This window comes from Fukomys damarensis, unplaced genomic scaffold (assembly GCF_012274545.1).
Source record: "Fukomys damarensis isolate Sample0158 unplaced genomic scaffold, DMR_v1.0_HiC HiC_scaffold_21, whole genome shotgun sequence".
NCBI classification, from domain to species: Eukaryota; Metazoa; Chordata; class Mammalia; order Rodentia; family Bathyergidae; genus Fukomys; species Fukomys damarensis.
Window position 1 is genome coordinate 18,138,177 of NW_022900933.1, and position 18,345 is coordinate 18,156,521.

An 18,345-nucleotide genomic window follows, 5' to 3' on the forward strand; every position below is an offset into this window, starting at 1 on the left:
CAACCATCTGAGGAGGGTGTAAGGATGATTTGCATTTTACAGATGAAGAGACTGAGGTGTGGAGGAGATAAAATTGCACAACTGGAACGTGGCAGAGATAGAATCTGAAAACTGGCCATCCTGTGCTCACAGCCCCTGTACAGGAATCCTGCACACATATTTTAGTTACCTCATGACTATTAGTGTCCTTCAAGTAACAGCAGCACAGAGGAAAATGATTATAAGATTTTTACAATAGTGGTAGACAGGCTGGGATGTAGCCCGGTGGTAAGGCACTTGCCTAACTTGCTTGAGGCCCTGGGTACCACCCCAGCACCCCGTATCCCCCCACAGCCCAGTAAAAAGTGTCATAGCTTTTCAGATGTTCCAGAATTGAACTCTCCGTCCCTCTTACTGTCTTTGTTAAAACTGTGGCTTTGCATGTTGAACTTTGCCACCTGAATGAGACTGGGTAACCAGACACATTTGCAGCTTGGATCGATGTCTGAGCAGATGCAGAGCTGGATTGCTCCTGTGGGTAATTTTGTGAAGAAGCACATTTCTGAAATCCATTTCCTTTCTTTCTAGGTCTATATGTCGTACATATGGGGGCAGGGGCAAGATAGAGTAAAGGAAGGAAAGAGAAAAACTTCCCTGAAACATACTGTGTACACATGAGCAAACACTCATCGTGATTGCAGATCAGAAACTGCAAAATTGCGAAGTTCTTTGAAGTTTGCCCAAAACCCACTCCACGGCCACCTGTTCTGCTGGGGGCCGGGGATTGGATGGCCTGCCTCTGCTGCGATGGCTCAAGCTGTCACTGCCCTGGAACGTTCCAGCTTGCCGTGGCCTGGCTGTCATCGCTGGCTCTGTCCCACTCCGGCGGTTCACCATGTTCTTCTGGGCGCCAGGCTTCCAATTAAAGAGAAATCCCACTGTGTGGTCAGCCCCACCAGTGCCACTCTGAGCAGCCCCTTTGCCAAGGCCCGCGTTGACCTCTGATCTGTCAGCAGATGGGCCAGCCGCATACTCTTCTGTGCACATTTGGAGGAGGGGGATGGGGACCACGAGGGAAAGCCCGGGAGTAAGAGTGGACATTGGGCAGGAGTACGGCTTCTCTGAACGCGGAGGAGCTGGGCAGAGTTGACAGGACCCAAATGCTAAAGTTGTAGAGGGAAAGGGGAGTTGGGGAAAACCCCATCCCGCACCCTAAACTCAGCGTGGACATTTTCTTACCAAGTTCTGAATATTCATTTCAGGCTGGACTCCATGCCCAGGGAGAGCCAACAATGAGCAGCTAACTGGCTCACTCCGACACTGTCACATTGCCGGTGGCACATGGCGGAGCCAGCTTCTCCCTGTCCCTCTGCAGGGCCCGTGCCCTCTCACAGGCTGAGAGCCCCAGTCACTCTGGGCTTGGGGAGCGGGGGCCTTGTCAGCAGCCTGCACAATGGACTGTGTTAATCACTCTGAATTTCTGTTAGCATAAGAAATAGAATCTTGGGCAATTCTATCTCCAATTCCCTACCAGGACAGGGAGATGTAATCTAAGCTTTGAGAAGTTTCTTTCTGGATATAAGACTTGTTGAAAGTGGTTATTTTAGGGGTGGTTTATGCATCTCTTCTTTATTTCTCCTTTCAGCAGTGTCTTTTTATTTGTATCCCTTTTCACTACTTTCTTTCTCTGTCTCTCTGTTTATTCTCTCCCCCACCCTCCCTCTGTCTGCCTTCCTCTCTCTTTCCCTCCCCCTCCCTCCAGGTACAGCATCTTTGAGTCATGTGTGAGTTGGAAGTAATAATAAAGATACCAGGCTCAGAACTGACATTTACATACTCTGGCTTAGCTTGACTAGAGCAGTTGCGGTCTAAATAGCGAACAGCTTGAAAGAGGCAAGGGTCTTCCCAGCTGTTCTTAGAATGATTTTGTCCCTCTTTTAGAAACAAAATTGAATTCAGTCCATGGAACAGAAACCAAGGGTTTTCTCACTAGACTCTTCTCTGACGTGTTTGTAGTTGGTTTGAGAATCCCAGGATTGTCTCACCCTGTGCAGCCTTTTTTCCTGTCCTACTTCTTTTTGTTTTCCTTTGTTCCCTTTGGTCAAAACAAAACCCCTCAATCAAATATCCCTGTGCGGGGTTAGTTTGTCCCCATGAGAAGGTGGACAATTTTTGGTGACTTAGGGTGTAGCAGTCAAGTGATGTTCTGCCTGTCTTTCAGTTTCCACGTTTGCACGATGTTAGACTGGTGGAAGGAATGGCCACGTGTCTGCACATAGCCTGTAATCATCTCTGGAGAGGTCAGGGAAGGAAAAGCTCCGTGAGACAGCAAGGGAAGTGTGCCCAATAGGGTTGGCAGCGCCTGACCCTGAGACGATGTTGAGGAGCTGGGTTACATCATCAGGTGTAAAATGCCTTTCAGGTGCTGGCTAAGCACTGCACCTAGGACTGTGTCATGAGCAGGCAGTACTCATAAGGACATCCGATTTGTGACCCTGCACATTTGCAGTTCTGTCTCTGACTGCGCCAGTCTCATTCATCAGTGCCTCTTCCTTTTTGCTCCAGTGCTGGGGGTGGGGGAATCTCATCTCCTTACATCTCTCCTTGGAGACGCAATCCATGGCTCCTGACCTGGCATGTGCATCGGCGTCGGTGAGGAAATCTTAGTGCCCCCAGGAGCTTCTCCTGACTCAGCAGGTTCTGGTTAAGGCCTGTGGTTCTGAAAATACTGGAGCTCCAGCTTGAATTGTTATGTTCACCCCTGCTTTGGTACCACTGCCCTGCACCAGAAGCTCCTGGAGGCCAGAGACCGAGTGTCCATTCAAACCCAGCGCACAGCCCCTCAGCTGATGTATGGAAGGTGAATAAGTAACGCTGGAGAAGAAGCAGGGTCCCTATCCGTGCTGCAGACAAGGATATCACCTCTCTTTGCAGATATTCCCATCATTCCTGATCTGGAAGAAGTACAGGAAGAAGACTTTGTTTTGCAGGTGGCATCCCCTCCCAGGTAGGTTAAGTTAAGTAAGAAGTTGGCAAAGGAAGCAGAAACATCGGAATCGGTCCACTCCAGATACCATCTACAGTGGTCCCTTGCTGCACACCACCTCCACCATGTAGACCCAGTGATAGGCTCCCCCACAGGTGCCCCATTTTGTTTAGACATTTTATTCCCTCTCTGGTCCTCTCCAGCTGCGTACAGGCTCTGGGGACAGTGGCCCTGCAGCACTTCTGGACCCCGTGCTGCCTGTGCTTTCTCCTCACACACTCTTTCTTCAGTGTCCAGGTAAACCGAGTGATGACCTACCGTGACCTGGACAATGACCTCATGAAGTACTCGGCCTTTCAGACCTTGGTGAGTGAAGTGGCTTCTGCATAGAGCAGGGGCTCCAAGCAACGTCCATCGTGAGATTTCTCAGTTCCTCCAGGGTCACACAGCAGCTTCTCCACGGTCTTGGGGCTGCCCAGCAACCCCGCCCTTGCTGGAGGCATCATCCTGGATATCTCACAACATCCTGCACCCCCACAGTCCAGCCTTTCCCCTGCAGGGCTCCCACATGCTCCAGGTCTGCATACGTGGTACCTCAGTGGCACCCCGATGTCCTCTGCCCCTGTGGCTGTGTTCTGCCCTTCGGTGTCGCCCTTTGCCCGGTGTGGAGAGCATCATAGCCTTCTCTCCTGTCAGTGGCCACGTGGTCTGCTCAAAGTTCTACTCTTTGATCAAGCCTGTCTGAGGGTCTCGGTTTGGAGAGTTCTAACACACATACAAACTCCTCCTTGCAAAAGAGCTAGTTAGCATCAGCCCCGGAGATACCCAGTTTGCCTTTTGTGCATTCACAGGATGGCGAGATCGACCTGAAACTCCTCACCAAAGTGCTGGCTCCAGAGCACGAAGTGCGAGAGGTACAGTAGCAGCAGCAGCAGCAGCAGCAGCTGTCCCAGCTCAGCGCATCCTTCCAGGAGCCAGCAGGCTCCACAGGCTTGGCCGCCCCTCCCCGGGGCCCACATGGCTTGGGAAGGTGGTTATAATCGGGGCAAAGGAGGTCTGTTCTCTTATCCAGTGATACCCCTCTTGGCAGGAGGATGTCGGCTGGGATTGGGACCATCTGTACACGGAGGTGTCCTCAGAGCTCCTCGGTGAGTGGGACCTGCTACAGACAGAGAAGGAAGACCCCGCCGGGCCTCTCAGGCAGACCTGAGCCATAGCCTGCACTTGGACTTGAGCAAATGCAGTAAGCCTAAAATCACCCAGGCTTGCAAGCACCTTAATGTTTTTGTATGGAATAGTTTGTGATAAAAATGTTTATTTCCAGTTGACCACATTGGGTCAGTCGAATGCATTAAATGACTTTATTCTGTGGCACCTCTTCCGTTTCTTTCCAGCACTGCCAGGGAGGACAACTTTGAAACAATCTGGTGAGAGCTGTATGGGGCCGAAGAGCTTGGGGGAGAGTTGCTGTGGGGAGTAAGCACCCCACTCGAACTTGTCACTTCTCACAAGGCCAGGACAGCTCCCTGGACCATGGGACCCGGAGGCAGCTGGAGATAGGGATGGGGGAGGTGCAGACAGCCCAGCGTGATGCCGACTGGCCCTGGCCCTTCGGTGCCATTGGTGGTTAGTGAAGCTGCACGATCATCTCCAGGAGCAAGCAGTGGGTGTGCTGAGGTGGCACACGGGTCATTTGCTTCAGAGCGGGGGCTATTGAACAGCACCCTCATTCCTTTGTGTGGGCCACAGGTTCCCAGAGCCTTGGAAGAGCCCAGCCCAGCAGCCCTCAGGATCCCACAGGAACAGCTGGATTCTTGCTGTCGGGAGCCACTGGCCTTCTGCACTGCTCCCCACATCAGGACTCCTTCTCTACAGTGTGTTCAGACGGGAGCAGAGCCCACTCCTGTGCTGAAGCTGCCATCTCTTGTTTTTGTTTTTCTCTTTCTCTCCCCCAGGCCTCTCATCTGAGGACAGGGACCTTTCCCTGCCACCTCTCGGCCTCTGCGTTGGCTCAGACCCATGCAGACTGGCCGCAGCTAGCAAAGGGCCACCGCTTGGCCATGGGGAGCTTCTCTCCTCCTGCCTGGAAAGTCCTTCATTAAAATTCAGAAAAACAAAAAGAGGCTCAACACATCAAAAACCCACTGGGGGGTTATTTTTGTGTGACTACAGTGCCCTTCCCTAGTGAGCCACATGGCTCCAGAACAGGCAGAGCAAGTGCTTGTCTGCTAATTATAAACTCAGGGATTTAGTGGCTTTGGGGTCCCGTTTCCTCCTTTTCCAGAGTTGTACTGTTAGCCCAGACAGGCCCTCTTTGGAATAAATCCCATGGATACTGAGAAGTTTCCATCTAGGCTGATTTTTATTGTGCCTACACTATTCTGAAACCCAAAGGAGAAAGGCTATATTTCTCATCTCGTAATTACTGGCAAATACCACTGACTTAGGACTCTGATAACCTTGAAGATCTTCAGCCAGCCTGAGCAAGTGGCTAGGGGTTGTCTCCTTCCTCCCTTTCTTTGATAACAGCAGCAGCAAGATCTACCTTGTATCAAGCTCTCACTCTGTATGCCAAGCTGTATGCCACTGGGCTCAGTGCACAGGAAACTATCCATCCTCACATCCACGCAGTGAAGCAGGTTCTGTGGAATCCCATTTGGCAGATGAGGAAACTGAGGCACAGAGAGGGAAAGAGATAGCCCAACATCTTCCAGTACTGAGCTGCAGAGCTGGAATTCAAAACCACATTGCTTTGGCCCACTGTACTTTTACATCTGCTTTTGTTCACCCTCTGCTACCTTCAGCTTGGAAAAGAAATGTGGCTTAGAATGGGCAAAATCAGAAGTTCTCCAGGAGAAACCGTGCCACAGTTTGCCCCACACCACGTGTCCAGCGTCATCTCTGGGGTGACCACAGGCCTGTGGGGTGAAGCCTGTCACATGGCTGGGAAGCCCGGCACCAGGAAGTAGATGTAAAGCCAGGGACCTGGGAAGCCACAGTTCTGAGTTGAGGGAGCAGAGCCTGGACAAGTCAGGTTCAGGCCACGTATGTCCCCTGTGCTGTGCCCTGGCTATGCCCCGGGTTGGCTGCTTCCTTTACCCAGATCTTGAACACTTCTCAGAGTGCCTGACAATGAGATTTTCCAGAATCTACATCTACCCAGTTCTTCTCCTAAGATCCCTTCTTTATGTCACAACCAACAGTGCCACATTTCCCAGACTCCAGAGGGACTGCCCCAAAAGATCACCTGAGAGGGCAAGACAGAAAAGCATCCACAGTACCAGCGCTGTGGTTTTCAGAGAGACATGGGGGAGACACAAAGTGAGTCATGGTGCTCCTTCCCCCATGCAGCCCTTGACTGGCACCTTTTCTGTTTCTCCCAGCCCAGCTCCTTTCACCCCTGATCGGGCATGACTAATTCCTGCTGGTGTCTTTGGCACTGCTAGTAGCTGCAAAGATGCTGTTCACAGGCAACACTCAGTGGGGAAATTCGTTCCTTTGTGCAAGTTTATTGCCACCTGCCAAGTTCTGTTAAAGGCCCTGCTGATGGAGAACCAGGCTGAGAGGTCTCCCTTCCCTTACAGAGCTTACATTCTGTGGGGGAGACGGACAGAGGAAAACTCAGTGCCTCAGAGGGTAATGGATTTCATGAAGCAATATATAGCAGAAGCAGGAAAAGCTGTGCTGGAGCCCAGGGTGGCAGTTTAAGATGGGGGTGGTCAGAGAAGCCTCATCAAGACAGTGACATTTGCCAAAGACCTAAAGAAGGTGATGGAGCAAGGCCGGTGTCCTGTGTCCCGTGTAGAAATTGGTACTTGCTAAGGTGGGGGCAGGTGTGGGTCTGTCCTGTGTGAGGAGCAGGTCAGGCTGCCTGTGGGGAGGCAGGGGACAAGGGGAGAGGAGATTCTCTGCCTCACTGTGCCCTAGACCGGGCTTGTCACAGGCTGAGGAGCCTGTGAGTGTGGCTGGAGTCCCCCCTCCTGTGATGGAGGCATCTCAGGCTTCTCAAGCAGCCCTAGGAAAACTTTATACAAGCAACTGCATGGCGTCCTCATGCCTCAACCTAGAGAAACAGAACAGTTAATGCTGCACTGAGGGAGAGGGTATAGTAAACTCATCTGTCATACCAGAGGTCAGGAAGTGGCTGCCAGCTCTCTGCCCGCCAGATGTGCCCGGAGTGACACTATAAGGCCCCTGCACGGGACTCTGCTCCCTTGACACTTGCAGCTCTGGATGGAGAGCCCAAGTGAGGCGCTCATCTGTACAGGCCTGCAACTGAGCCTAAGGTCACCTCTATCCTGGATGGTTGGCTCACTTTTGCTGAACCCTGGGATACTCCAGATGGGCTTTTGTAAGTACGTGCTCCAGGGAGAAGCTGATGCTGTCACCCATTCCGTGTGACTTGGCCAAAATGCGTTGCTTTTATGAACCAAGGCCTCTGCCCAGTGTTTGGAGGGCTTCTGGGCACATAGGTGCTGGAGATCAATGCGTGAGTCCATGTTTGCTACAGTGGACTATGGAAGCTTAGCACCCTTGCTCTGCATGTTCGGTGGTACCATGCTTTCCTCCTTGAGACCAAGGATCTGGTGGGGCAGAGGGCAGGTAGAAGGAGTGGATAGCAAATAACTTGGCAAAGAGCATGGATTCTGGAATTGGGTGGGATAGGGTCTAGTCCCATCTCTGCCCCCAGTAGCTGTGGGCCCTTGAGTGGGTTGCTTTCTCTTTCTGATCCTGTTTTTTATTAATCTAGAAAATGGAATAATGCTACTGTAGTCCTCTTAGAATTCCGGTGTCTACTGAAAGCTGGCTGCTGCTACTATTGGATGTTAGGACTGAATGGCACTGAAAAGTGAAGCTGAGTCACTTTAGATGTTCTATGGCGATAGCGCCTATGTTTTTTGTTTGTTTGCTTGTTTTGTTTTGGGTACTGGAGATCGAATTTGGGACCTTGCACTTGCGAGACAGGTGGCGGCACCACTGAGCTAAATCCCTGGCCCCGTGCCTATGTTTTGCCAGGGGCCACCACCTTCATTTCCCCTCCTGCAATATCTCTCAGCCCTGCAGAGAAGAGTGGCTTGTACCAGGTTTTGTTTCGTCCCTGCTAACAGCTTTATTGAGATACACTTTGCATAGCATAAAATTCTGAGAGTATAATTGGAAGTGTGCTATTCAGTATCAATTTTGGTAAATGTAGGGAGCTGTACACATTACCGCAATGCTGCTGTTGAACCTTGTCACCATCCACAACATTTTCTGTGTCCGTTTACAGTTCATTACAGTTCATCCCTGCTCCCATCCCTGCCCCTAGGCAGCCACCGATCTGTTTTCTGTTCCCCTGAAAGTTCCATTTCTGGATACTCCCTACAAGTGAACTTATATAGTGCGTAGTCTTTCAAATCTGGCAGGTTTTCCATGCAAGTTTTCAAGGTTCATCCATGTTGTAACATTTATCAGTAGCTCTTGGTATTGCTAAGTGGCGTTTCCTGTGTGGATCTTTTGTTTAACTGTCAGTCAGCCTGTGGACATTCAGGTGGCCTCCAGCTTGGAACTCTTATGAAGAGTGCTGCTGTAGACCTCTGTGTGGTTAGATGCTGTCATTCTCTTCGGCAGATTCCTAGCAGTGAAATGGCTGGATTATATGATGGTATGTTTATGTTTAACTTCTTTAAATTTTTATTTTATTTTATTTATTTATTTTTGGTACCAGGGATTGAACTCGGCTCCTTGCACTTACAGGGCAGGCAGCGTCACCACTGAGCTAAATCTCCTGGCCCTGTGTTTAACTTTTAAAAAGATACTGCTAAACTGTTTTCCAGCGTGTTGTTTGTTTCAGTGCTCTGGGATATCAGGATTAATTAAGCCCTTTACCTCCAGAGGCTCACAAGTTAGTACAGTGGAGGAAGGGACAGAAGCTTTCTGTATGAGTGCGAGAGCCCAGAGGATACACTGCAAAATGCAGATGAAAGGAGACACAGAGCCTCATATGTATCCAAGAACTTCCAAAGATGGGGTTGATTTGCTCAGAGCAAGGGTCAGTAAACTACAGCCCATTGGCCAAATCCAGGCCACCGTTCACTTAGGAAGTTTCATAGGCATGCAGCCTCACTCGTCAGTTTACCTGTGCTCTATGGCTGCTTTCATGTTGAATGAGCAGAATTTAGATGCAGTTGCAGCACAGACCATCTGCCTGAAAAGTCCAAATTATATACAATCTCCTCTTCTCCAGAAAAAAGATTGCCAACCTCTTCTAAAAGGAAAGAATGAAAATGAGAAAAATAACAATATATGTATGTTCCTAAAGTTTGGCTGCTTATTTCTATCCAGAAAATGCATTGTAGCCAGAAGGATTTGAGTTAGATATAAAGAAAGACTGGAAGGTGGAGAAAATTCTGGGCCCTAAAAAGAGAAAGATGAACTTCCCTTGTGAAAAGGAAATAAGTAATTATCAGTTCTAGGAAAAGTGGGACAATCCGTCTGGAGACAAGAACCTGGGGGACTTCTGGGTTCCTTCTCAGCTCTTTGATTCTGTTTGGGGTGTGGAGGGAAGGGAGTCTCTAAGAATCAAATATCTTTGTCAGTAAGCTCAGGATCAGGAGAAAGCCCAGTGGAGGGCATGTTAGGAGCAAGGAGGAGGGAAGGAGGTGAATTTTCTCTTGGCAAGGTAGAAATCAGAAAGCAAGGATGGCAGGAGCCAGCAGAGGAAGCGGCTGCTCCTCTGTGGCCGTGTCAGAGTGAATTAATTCATGACATATGTTCCCAGCATCTGTCGCGGTGACCTGGACTGGAAGGGTCAGTGAGAGAGGGGACCATGCCAAGGCTGAGCATTAGCCCAGAATTCCCGGGCTGCGGCGACTCTTGGCTCTCATGGAATAATGGCTGGCCAGTCCGCCCAAGAACATCTGCTACAGCTGCAGCCCTCAGCCCTGCCTCGAGGAGGAGGGATGAAGGACCCTCCCTGTGTTCTCTGCAAGAAAACACCTGGCTGTGGCAGGGCTAGGAGACCAGAGCGAGTGCTAACGAACTCTCTTTCTGGATCTCTAGCTGCAGTTGGCTCAAGACAGCAGTCCCGTGTCCTGTGAGCGTGCTGCAGGTGGGATGCTAGGGACAGCAGAAGGCTGGGAACACTCAGACTTGGGTGGACAGGCACAAGAATCTTGGGACTTTCCCTTAAGTTCTGTTCCCAAATCTCCCGGCATGGTATTTGGGAATCAACCTGGCAAGGGGGCACAAAAGCTAAGAATGCAGGTAATGCCCTGTGTCACAGCTGGATGGCCTTGGGAACAATTCCCATGCTGCTGGGAGCCTCACAGTCCTCATTGCTAGAGTGAGATTGAAAATAACTCCTATCTTATGACGTATTGTGCTAATTGAATAAGCTCATACCTGTTGGTCCAAAGTTGGCACTTGGGAAACAGCTGTGGTTGTGTTCAAGTGACAAACAATGAGCACTCACTGCCTTTGACCGTAGGTCAAACAGTGTTAAGCACTGACAGGGCCTAAGTGGGCACTGACCCCCCAGATCACTACCTGAAGACCACAACTGACTTTGGCTCATAGGACACATTCAATATGACTCTCACACACTCTTTTTAAAAAAATTGTTCCGTTGTTTACTAGAGTTTAGAAAAAGAAGTTTTTAAATTTCCAGATTTTCTTAGACCTGGTGTCCCCAAGCCTTCAATTGCCATGGTAGCGGTAACTTGTAGCTATTGCTATGAAACGATAGCTCCTTGAAGTATGCAGGAAGAGTCTCCAGTTCAGCAGCCATGGGAAGGTAGAGGGTTCCAGCACGTTGGTTGTGCTAAGGAGCCATCGTGAGGCGGGGGTACCCATGGGGCTAGACAGCACCCTCCACCCATTGGCCAGTGAGGGCTCTGTGCTGGGCAGATGGTGGGGATGCCATTCATTTTCTCCTTCCAGCAAGAACGTGTGTTATAATTTGGATCTTAGACATCTCCCAAAAGCTCATACGTTGAAGGCTTAGTCCCTGGCTGGTGGTATTACTGGGAGAGGGTGGGAACTAGGAGACAGTTCTTAGTTGGGAGAGCTAGATCCCTGGGGTGGTACATCCCTGGAGGTTACGGCCTATCCCCACAGTTCCCCCACTCCTCCTGGCTTCCACGCCCTTCTGCTGTGACATTTCTACACATCACAGGCCCAAAAGCAATGGCACAGCCCGCCATGGACAAAACTCCTGAAACCATGAGCCAAAGTCAATCTTTCCTTCTTGGAGTTGTTTTTCTGAGGAATTTTGTTACAACAATGCAAAGTAAATACCGTGTAAGGAGTGTGGTTAGCTGATGGGAACTTTGGGGTCTGCTTTACTGTGCAGGCAGCCCTGGCCCATAACTGGTTGTGCTACTGTACAAGTGCATGCCACTTCTAGCCGGTGCAGGACTGGTGACAATCTTTGTCCCCCACTGGACCATCTCATGGCTGGCTACACTGTAATATGAAGCTTGCTGTCCAAACCTTGGTCTTCCACCTCTACTAAGGTGTGGGACTTTCATGACCACTTGAGTCCTTTTCCTGGTGCTCTTGCTTCTTCTCTGGTCTTTCACAGATGTGACCTGAAATAGATGTCTTGTACTTGGGTCTGCTCCCTGGAGGACCCCAACAGTAGGGCTCAGGAGGTCCTGCCAAGAGGAGGGAGAGACTCCTGGTCAAGCAACCCCCGGAGGTGTGCAGTGGCCTTGGGTGTGACTAAGGTGGGAGCTGGGGGCAAGGGAGAAGGAGAGATTTGACCAGAGGCTAATCCTTTCTCATGCACGGAAATGCCAAAATTGGAGTCTGATGTAATGGAAGAGGCTAGAAAAGACAGCACTGAAATCCCCATCACAACCATCTGGCAGAAGAATTTCAGTTCCTCCTAGTAACAAGAGGAAACAGCTCCATTTTCTCTCACAGAGATAAGACATGCGGAGTCTCTGGTGGTGGCTGTGAGGGCAGTGAACAGGCAATGTCTCGACGTAGCAGGTCTGGCAGGAGAAAGGGACACTCGCTCAGCATGACCCAAGTTGCTGTCAGGAGCAGGCGATCACCTCTGCAGGTTGGAAAAGTGAGAAGTTTAGACAACACTGTCCCAGACCTTGCTGGGACAGGGGCCAAATAACAAGGCCACCTCTGTAAAGAGCAGGACAGGTGGCATGCTCTCTGCCAGCAGAGAGGAGGCTACTGAGGATTTTATGGAAGGCCACATTTGTTCTGACGGCACTGCTAAGGGCTGGCGTCCCCATGCCTAGGACACAGGGCTCCCCAAGGTGGTCTCAAAGGCTTAAGGACAACAGTTGACAGAGAAGCTGCCTCACTGAGTACAGGTTGAGACTTGCAGGTGGAGGAGATCGTGTTTAGTAGGAAAAGCAAAGCGAAGACAAAAAGAAATAGTCCAGCTCTTTATCTAGAGAACAGAAGAAAACCACAGATTTGGTGGGAGTGGGATAGGGATTGACTGCAAAGGGACAGGAGGAAAGTTTTGAGGGTGGGAGAAATGTTCCCTATCTTTTTAACAATTAATTTTATTGGTACACTTTTGATATACATAAAAATCACATTTGTCATAGGGAATTTGTACCTGTACATATATATGTATATACATGTAACCCTATCTTTTTTTTTTGAGACAGGTTCTCAATATGTAGTTCAGGCTGACCTTGAATTCACTATGTAGCCCAGGTTGGCCTTGAACTCACAGCAATCCTCCTTCCTCAGCCTCCCGAGTGCTGGGATTACAGGCCTGCCCCACCACACCTAGCCTATGTTCCCTATTCTGAGTGTAGTAGTGGTTTCATGGCTGCTATGTTTGTAAAACTCATCCAACTGTAGTGAACACCTTCAATGGGATGAGTTTTATTGTATGTATGTTATACTTCTATGACTGACTTCAAAAAGATTTCTCCCTATCCATCCACACCATGGGAATGATAGGCTGGAGACAGCTGTTTAGGTGTGGGTCCAGCTTGGGTGACTTTGGAGATCCTGGGTGTCCCATACCAGTGGTCCTGTCCCTGAGCACTAGGCTGAGAGGCAGAGTCGCCCTGCAGTGCCTCCTCAGCCCCTGACCCCAGACCAGGGGATTGTCACACTCCAGAGCTAGCGTTTGGATTTTCTGTTAACCTGGTTTTCCGTGATCAGGTTTGGAAAGGAAAATCTAGCCTCTTTGACGATGGCAGAGAGCAGATGGTCTAATTTGCAGCAAAACCCAGGCATTTGGGAGTCATTTTTGACATTTCTTGGAAGCACAAGATTGTTGAGCCCGGAGTAAGAAAGGACATAGGGAACCTGGAAGACCCCGGAATGTTTCAGAAGGCCATTGCCTGAGGAAAGCAGCCATGCTGTGCCATCTTTTGCATTGCGATTACACTTGTGACTTGGGAATGAGCAGGGATCTATAAGAACATTTAATGCCAGAGCTTTAAAAAATGTTTACCACTTTTAAGGATCGCACAATCCAATTTTTTAAAATATTATTTTTACTTACACAATTAATACATACTAAATTTAAAACTAAATATTTAAATATAACGAAACTCCCCTTTCACCCTGCCCTGCCTCTGCCCATTCCAGCCCCTTCAGGGCATTGACAGGTACACAGTGGGCCAGCAGAGCCAGGCTTGGCTTTGCTGCTGTGATTGGAGCCGCTCTACGTGTGAGACCTATTGCTTTTTCCTCCTGACAGCAGCACATCTTGCAGAACTCTCCTATGAACTGGTCCTACTATCTCTGTCTCTGTCTCTGTCTCTCTGTGTCTCTCTGTCTCTTTGTGTGTGTGTCTCTCCCTCTCCTTCTCCCTCTCTCTGTCTCTCTCTCTCCTCCATCCTCTCTCTTTTCTTCTCCTTCTTCTTTTTCATTAGTACTGGGGATTGAACCCACGGTCTTCACACTGAGCTACATCCCCAGCCCTAATTTTTTTTTTCCTGAGACAGGGTCTCCAAATAAGTTGCCCAGATTTGGCTCAAATTTGCCAAAATCCTCCTGTCTCAGCATCCTGCTGGGATTACAAGCAAGCATCACCATACCCAGCCCTTGTTCTTCCATAGAAGTACCCCATAGGTTTGCTGTTCCACAATTCCATCCCTTCATCAACCTTTCCACACAGATGGCCATTCAGATTGGGCCACTGCCTTGACCTAGAGCCCTGCTGTCATTCACAATTCTTCCTGCCAGCCCACCATAAAGCCCCTGAAAGGACAGGAAGCTTCTTCAGCACATTCTGACTGCTATCAACTAGGAAAGTGCCAGAGAGTGCACCAGCCTGATGCTCTGTGGCAGGCAGGGGCATCAGGCGCTATGCACTAAGAGGAGCTGCTGGTGTGCTTAGCAGCTGTATGTCATCCAGGCCACTCTCTTCCCAGCAGGGCGATAGCAAAGGCTTACAGCAGTTCCACCAGGTGTGAGGCGCTACATGCTCACTCTGTTTTCTCTCTCAAAGCCCAACCGCCAGGCAGGTGCCCACCTTAGAAAGGAGAGAATCCAAGGTTTAGACCCAGGCCTTTCTCACTCCATCCTCATAAAGCACTGGAAGAGAGGGGTGGTGCCCTTTCTTGCTTTGTGTATCTGTCCATATTCTGGTATTTTCTCCTGACGAGGGGCACAGCAAGCCTCTGTCCCTTCAGCAGGTTCCCTTCAGTGAGTGATGGTGGTGCCCTTTGCAAAGCTCTGGCCCTGCCCCTGGGGACCCTGCACCGGCTCAGCACAAGGCGATCAATGACTCCATCAGGGCTGCCTTCCGGCCAGGGTTACCAGGGTTCCCTCTTCCCTGCATTCAGTGAGCTGTCTAGGTGTCCTCTAGAGCGCAGTGGCAGAATGACAACATATGCAGGGTTCTCAGGGGTGGAGGCCACTTGGCCTTGAGCCACCTATGACTTCAGAAGTTCCTGCAGAGCTGATTAAACATTCAGGTTCCTGGCCCCTACTGGAGTCTAGAGGCAGGGACCACCTGAGAATATGCATTAAACAAGTACCTACCCCAACCGCTCCCCCAGCTGGGAACTTTCCTCTAAAGCAGAGGTTGAAAACTGCGGGCCTTGGCAAACACAGCAGACCTCTGCTCCTGTGAAAGATCCAGCAAGGCTGAGCCTACTTCTCCTCAGCACTAACGGCAGGCGCTGGGACAGGATTGGCTCCCCAAGTCCCCCCAAGTCCCTGCCTGACCTCTTCCTGCTGGCTTCTGGGACATTTTGAGTTTGCTGACCACTTGTCAAAGGAGATGGTAATATAGAGTGTGTCAGCACCAATGGCAGATGCCCAGAGCTTGACAGTGACAATTCTGATGCACACTTCCTTCCCATGTGCAGGTGGCATCTTGCCTGACTTTGTTGAGCTGGTGTGACAGTTCACCTCTCCCCACCCTTCTGCTATCTGTCCTTTGGTGGCTGTCCTTTGTCACTTGTTGAATACCCTCCCAAGCAGACCACCTGCCCCAGATCCTCGAGGGGAGACTCACAAAATGCAGGTGCCTGGCCTCTACTCCAGATGTCGAAAATTAGAATCTCTGACCCCAGGGAATATTTATTTTCAATATAGCGTGTATCGGTACAAGCTACTACTATGAGACTTGGGGTCTTCTGGAAGGAAGCAAGAATGTAGGTTAGTTGAGCCCCTGGTCAAATAGGCCTGAAAGGAGAGGGATCAGGGGTGCCTCCACCATTGTCCAAGTCTGCTCCTCTGGCCTCGCCCCCAGGGCAGCAGCACCCAGGGCCTAGCCTTCTATCAGATTCTATCTCCTGTCACTTTCAGAGCCAGTTCATTAGTCCTTTATTATTCCCATTCTCCTGCTTATCATTATTAATAATCACTCCAGTAGACAGGCCAGGGTGCTGACAGCTCCCCCTTGTCCATTCTTTCTGTCTGTCCTAATCCTGCCTGCTTATCTGGCATTGACCTGATCTTTTCCCCATTTAATTAAGCAGTGCTGGTCAGCCTGCTACTGCCCAGGTGGAAATGGGAATGATCGGTTCTCCTGATAGGCAGAGGAGTGATGGCTCTGTAGCCTGGGCATTCTACCTCCTACAGGGACACCAGAGCAGAGCGTGAGTCCTGGGAGGGCTGCATTGGGTCTGAAGGGCTGGGAACTGGTGGTTGACGGCCAGTACCCATGGAGAAGCAGTGCTGCTTAGACCTCAGTGAGCCCCAGAACTTTCCAGAGGGCACAGGACAGCCCACGATTCTGATGCAGGAAGTCTGTCTGGGGAGAGACCATGAATCTGAATCCCTAATGAGCACAGAGCCGGTACCCCTACTCCTAGCATACGGACCACACTTTGCATAGCCCCATTAGCAGGCCAACCCCAGCCTGGTGGGGGCCATTAGCTAGACCTGTGTGCCATGCTTGGAGTGGGCTGAAGAGGAAGAGGCTTCAGCAGGGGAAGATTACTGTGATCCTCAGATGTGAGGTGGCAAGACGCTGAGTCAGGCTGTGCTCAGACGGAAGGGAAGGGATGGGTATGGATTTGGCCTCTTGCCTAGAGATAGTGTCTCAGTGAAGTCAGGGCAGTGAAAGAAGAGTGTAGATGCCTCATGGTCTTGAGCCCCTGCAAATGTGATGGGGTTGATTAAAATATGGGTTGGGCAGGGTATGCTGAGATCAACACGGCTGCCCACCAAAGAGCAGGAATGCAAGTCCCCTTATTCAAAACTTAGTAGTAGTTTCAAGGCAGGAACAGCAGAGCATGACATCATCTGTGCAGACCTGTGCCATCAAGGTGACCCCAGCTGAGATTCAGGGAAAAGCAGAAGAGCTGAATGGAATGGACCATCACCTTGGCAGCCTTCCCTTAGGTGATTGGCATGTTCATTTCTCATGTTATAGGAGAAAAGCAGGAGGTCACAGGGCTCAAGAGCCATAATTCAGAGACTTACAGCAGAAGTGCCACAAACAGGAAAAGACGGTCAGTAAGATCTTCAAAGAGGCTGCTGGTACAGCACAGCGAGGGGCCCACTGCCCACATTCACCCGAAGTCCTCGCCTCCAAGAGAGTAGAATCAGATGTTGTCTGGTGTACCGTTCTTTTTGCTACCATTTGTTGGATTTACTCCATGCTAGGCGTTTCATGAAGTCCTTTGATAGATGACTTCCTCCTCGCAACACCATTATAGAGGGTGTGCTGTTGTCCCCCTTTCACAGACGAGGCAATCTAGTCAGAGAAGGGAGTAGCAACCTGCCCAGTGAGTCAGGCCTGAGTGTGTGTCTCAGGCTGGGAGATGCCGCCTCAGCCAGGCTCACGGTACAAAGGACCAGAAATCTCAAGAGCTGACGTGGTGGGGGCTCTGCGGACAGAGCTACGTGTGTGTGTGTGTGCTCCTGGGTGTTGCAAGAAATGCATAGAAACCCAAGTGCCAGCCAAAGATGGAAGGATTTATAGCAATTAAAATGTTCTGCCTGGGAGCTGTTGGGAGCTTTTTTTTTTTGAAGCTGGAGTTTTCTGACTTCAAGGTGTTAACAGGCCCTCTAAATGGTTTTGTTTTTTAATTGCAGCAAATGACTGTGGAACCATTAGATTTTTGCCTCTCTGCGGTTGTTTCTGAGGCCTTTCGGTCCTCCTCTTTCTATTTATTCTGTTTAATTCAGTCAGGTAGCTCCGGGGCAGTGGAGATCAATACTTCCCTTTGATAGAAAAGAGTCAGGTTTGAAACCTAGAGATAAAACTGACAGATTTTGTATAAATTTAATTAAAAATGCACCTTTAGTGGCTTGTTGCAGGCACAAAGCCCAGTGTCTATCTCTTTATCTGCCTCTCTCTCCCCCTTTCTCTCTCTCTCCTCCTCGCTCTCTTTCTTTTCTTGTTCCTAACACGGAAATCTCTACATCTGCCTTACCACAGAGGCTCAACGCGTGACTGTGGACTTGAAACTTCTGTGCTGAGGGACACTAGGGGAAAGAGCTGAAATTCTAAACAGATCTGCTGCGGCCTTCCTCAGAGAGGGCCTGGGATAAGACCCGGGAGGGGTCCGAGGGATGAGTTTGAACCTTTTCCTTTGGGCCTCCTGGCCTGTTGGCTCAGGGTTGCCTCTAGTCTGGAGCCAACAGCCACTTGCAGGTGTCTTCTGAGCTGCCTGCCAGGGTTGCCCCCTGGGCCCCTCTCAGGGATGTGTGGCTGAGGACCCAGGGACACAGAAGCTGTGTGCCCCTCTCTCGGGTAACCCCAGGGCTGCTGCACACATTGGTCTTGTGTTTTACAATCCACTCCTTCCCCTCCTCCCTCCCCCCAAGCCCATTTGGCTTTCCTCATTTTTCACATGAGTGGATTTCCTATCCCTGACTCCGCTCTGGCCTCACTCTGCTCAACACCAATAAAACACACTCAACACAGGTAGAACAAGGTGCCCGGGCTCGGCATGACAAATGACTCGCCCAGGCCTGGCTAAGCGTGGCTGTAAATCGCC

At 50.2% G+C, this 18,345-nt stretch overlaps 1 protein-coding gene across 1 annotated transcript in view; it reads left to right on the top strand.

Moving 5' to 3' along the window:
• The window catches only part of Ift43 (intraflagellar transport 43), an 81,449-nt gene extending 77,114 nt beyond the window's left edge, over positions 1–4,335 (top strand). Inside the window, exons 6-9 of the mRNA XM_010645553.3 lie at positions 2,914–2,986; positions 3,256–3,331; positions 3,817–3,879; positions 4,056–4,335. Of these exons, the coding sequence (XP_010643855.1) occupies positions 2,914–2,986; positions 3,256–3,331; positions 3,817–3,879; positions 4,056–4,175 (332 nt within the window). The 3' untranslated portion in view covers positions 4,176–4,335. The remainder of the gene's footprint in view (positions 1–2,913; positions 2,987–3,255; positions 3,332–3,816; positions 3,880–4,055) is intronic.
• Positions 4,336–18,345: the final 14,010 nt, after the last annotated feature.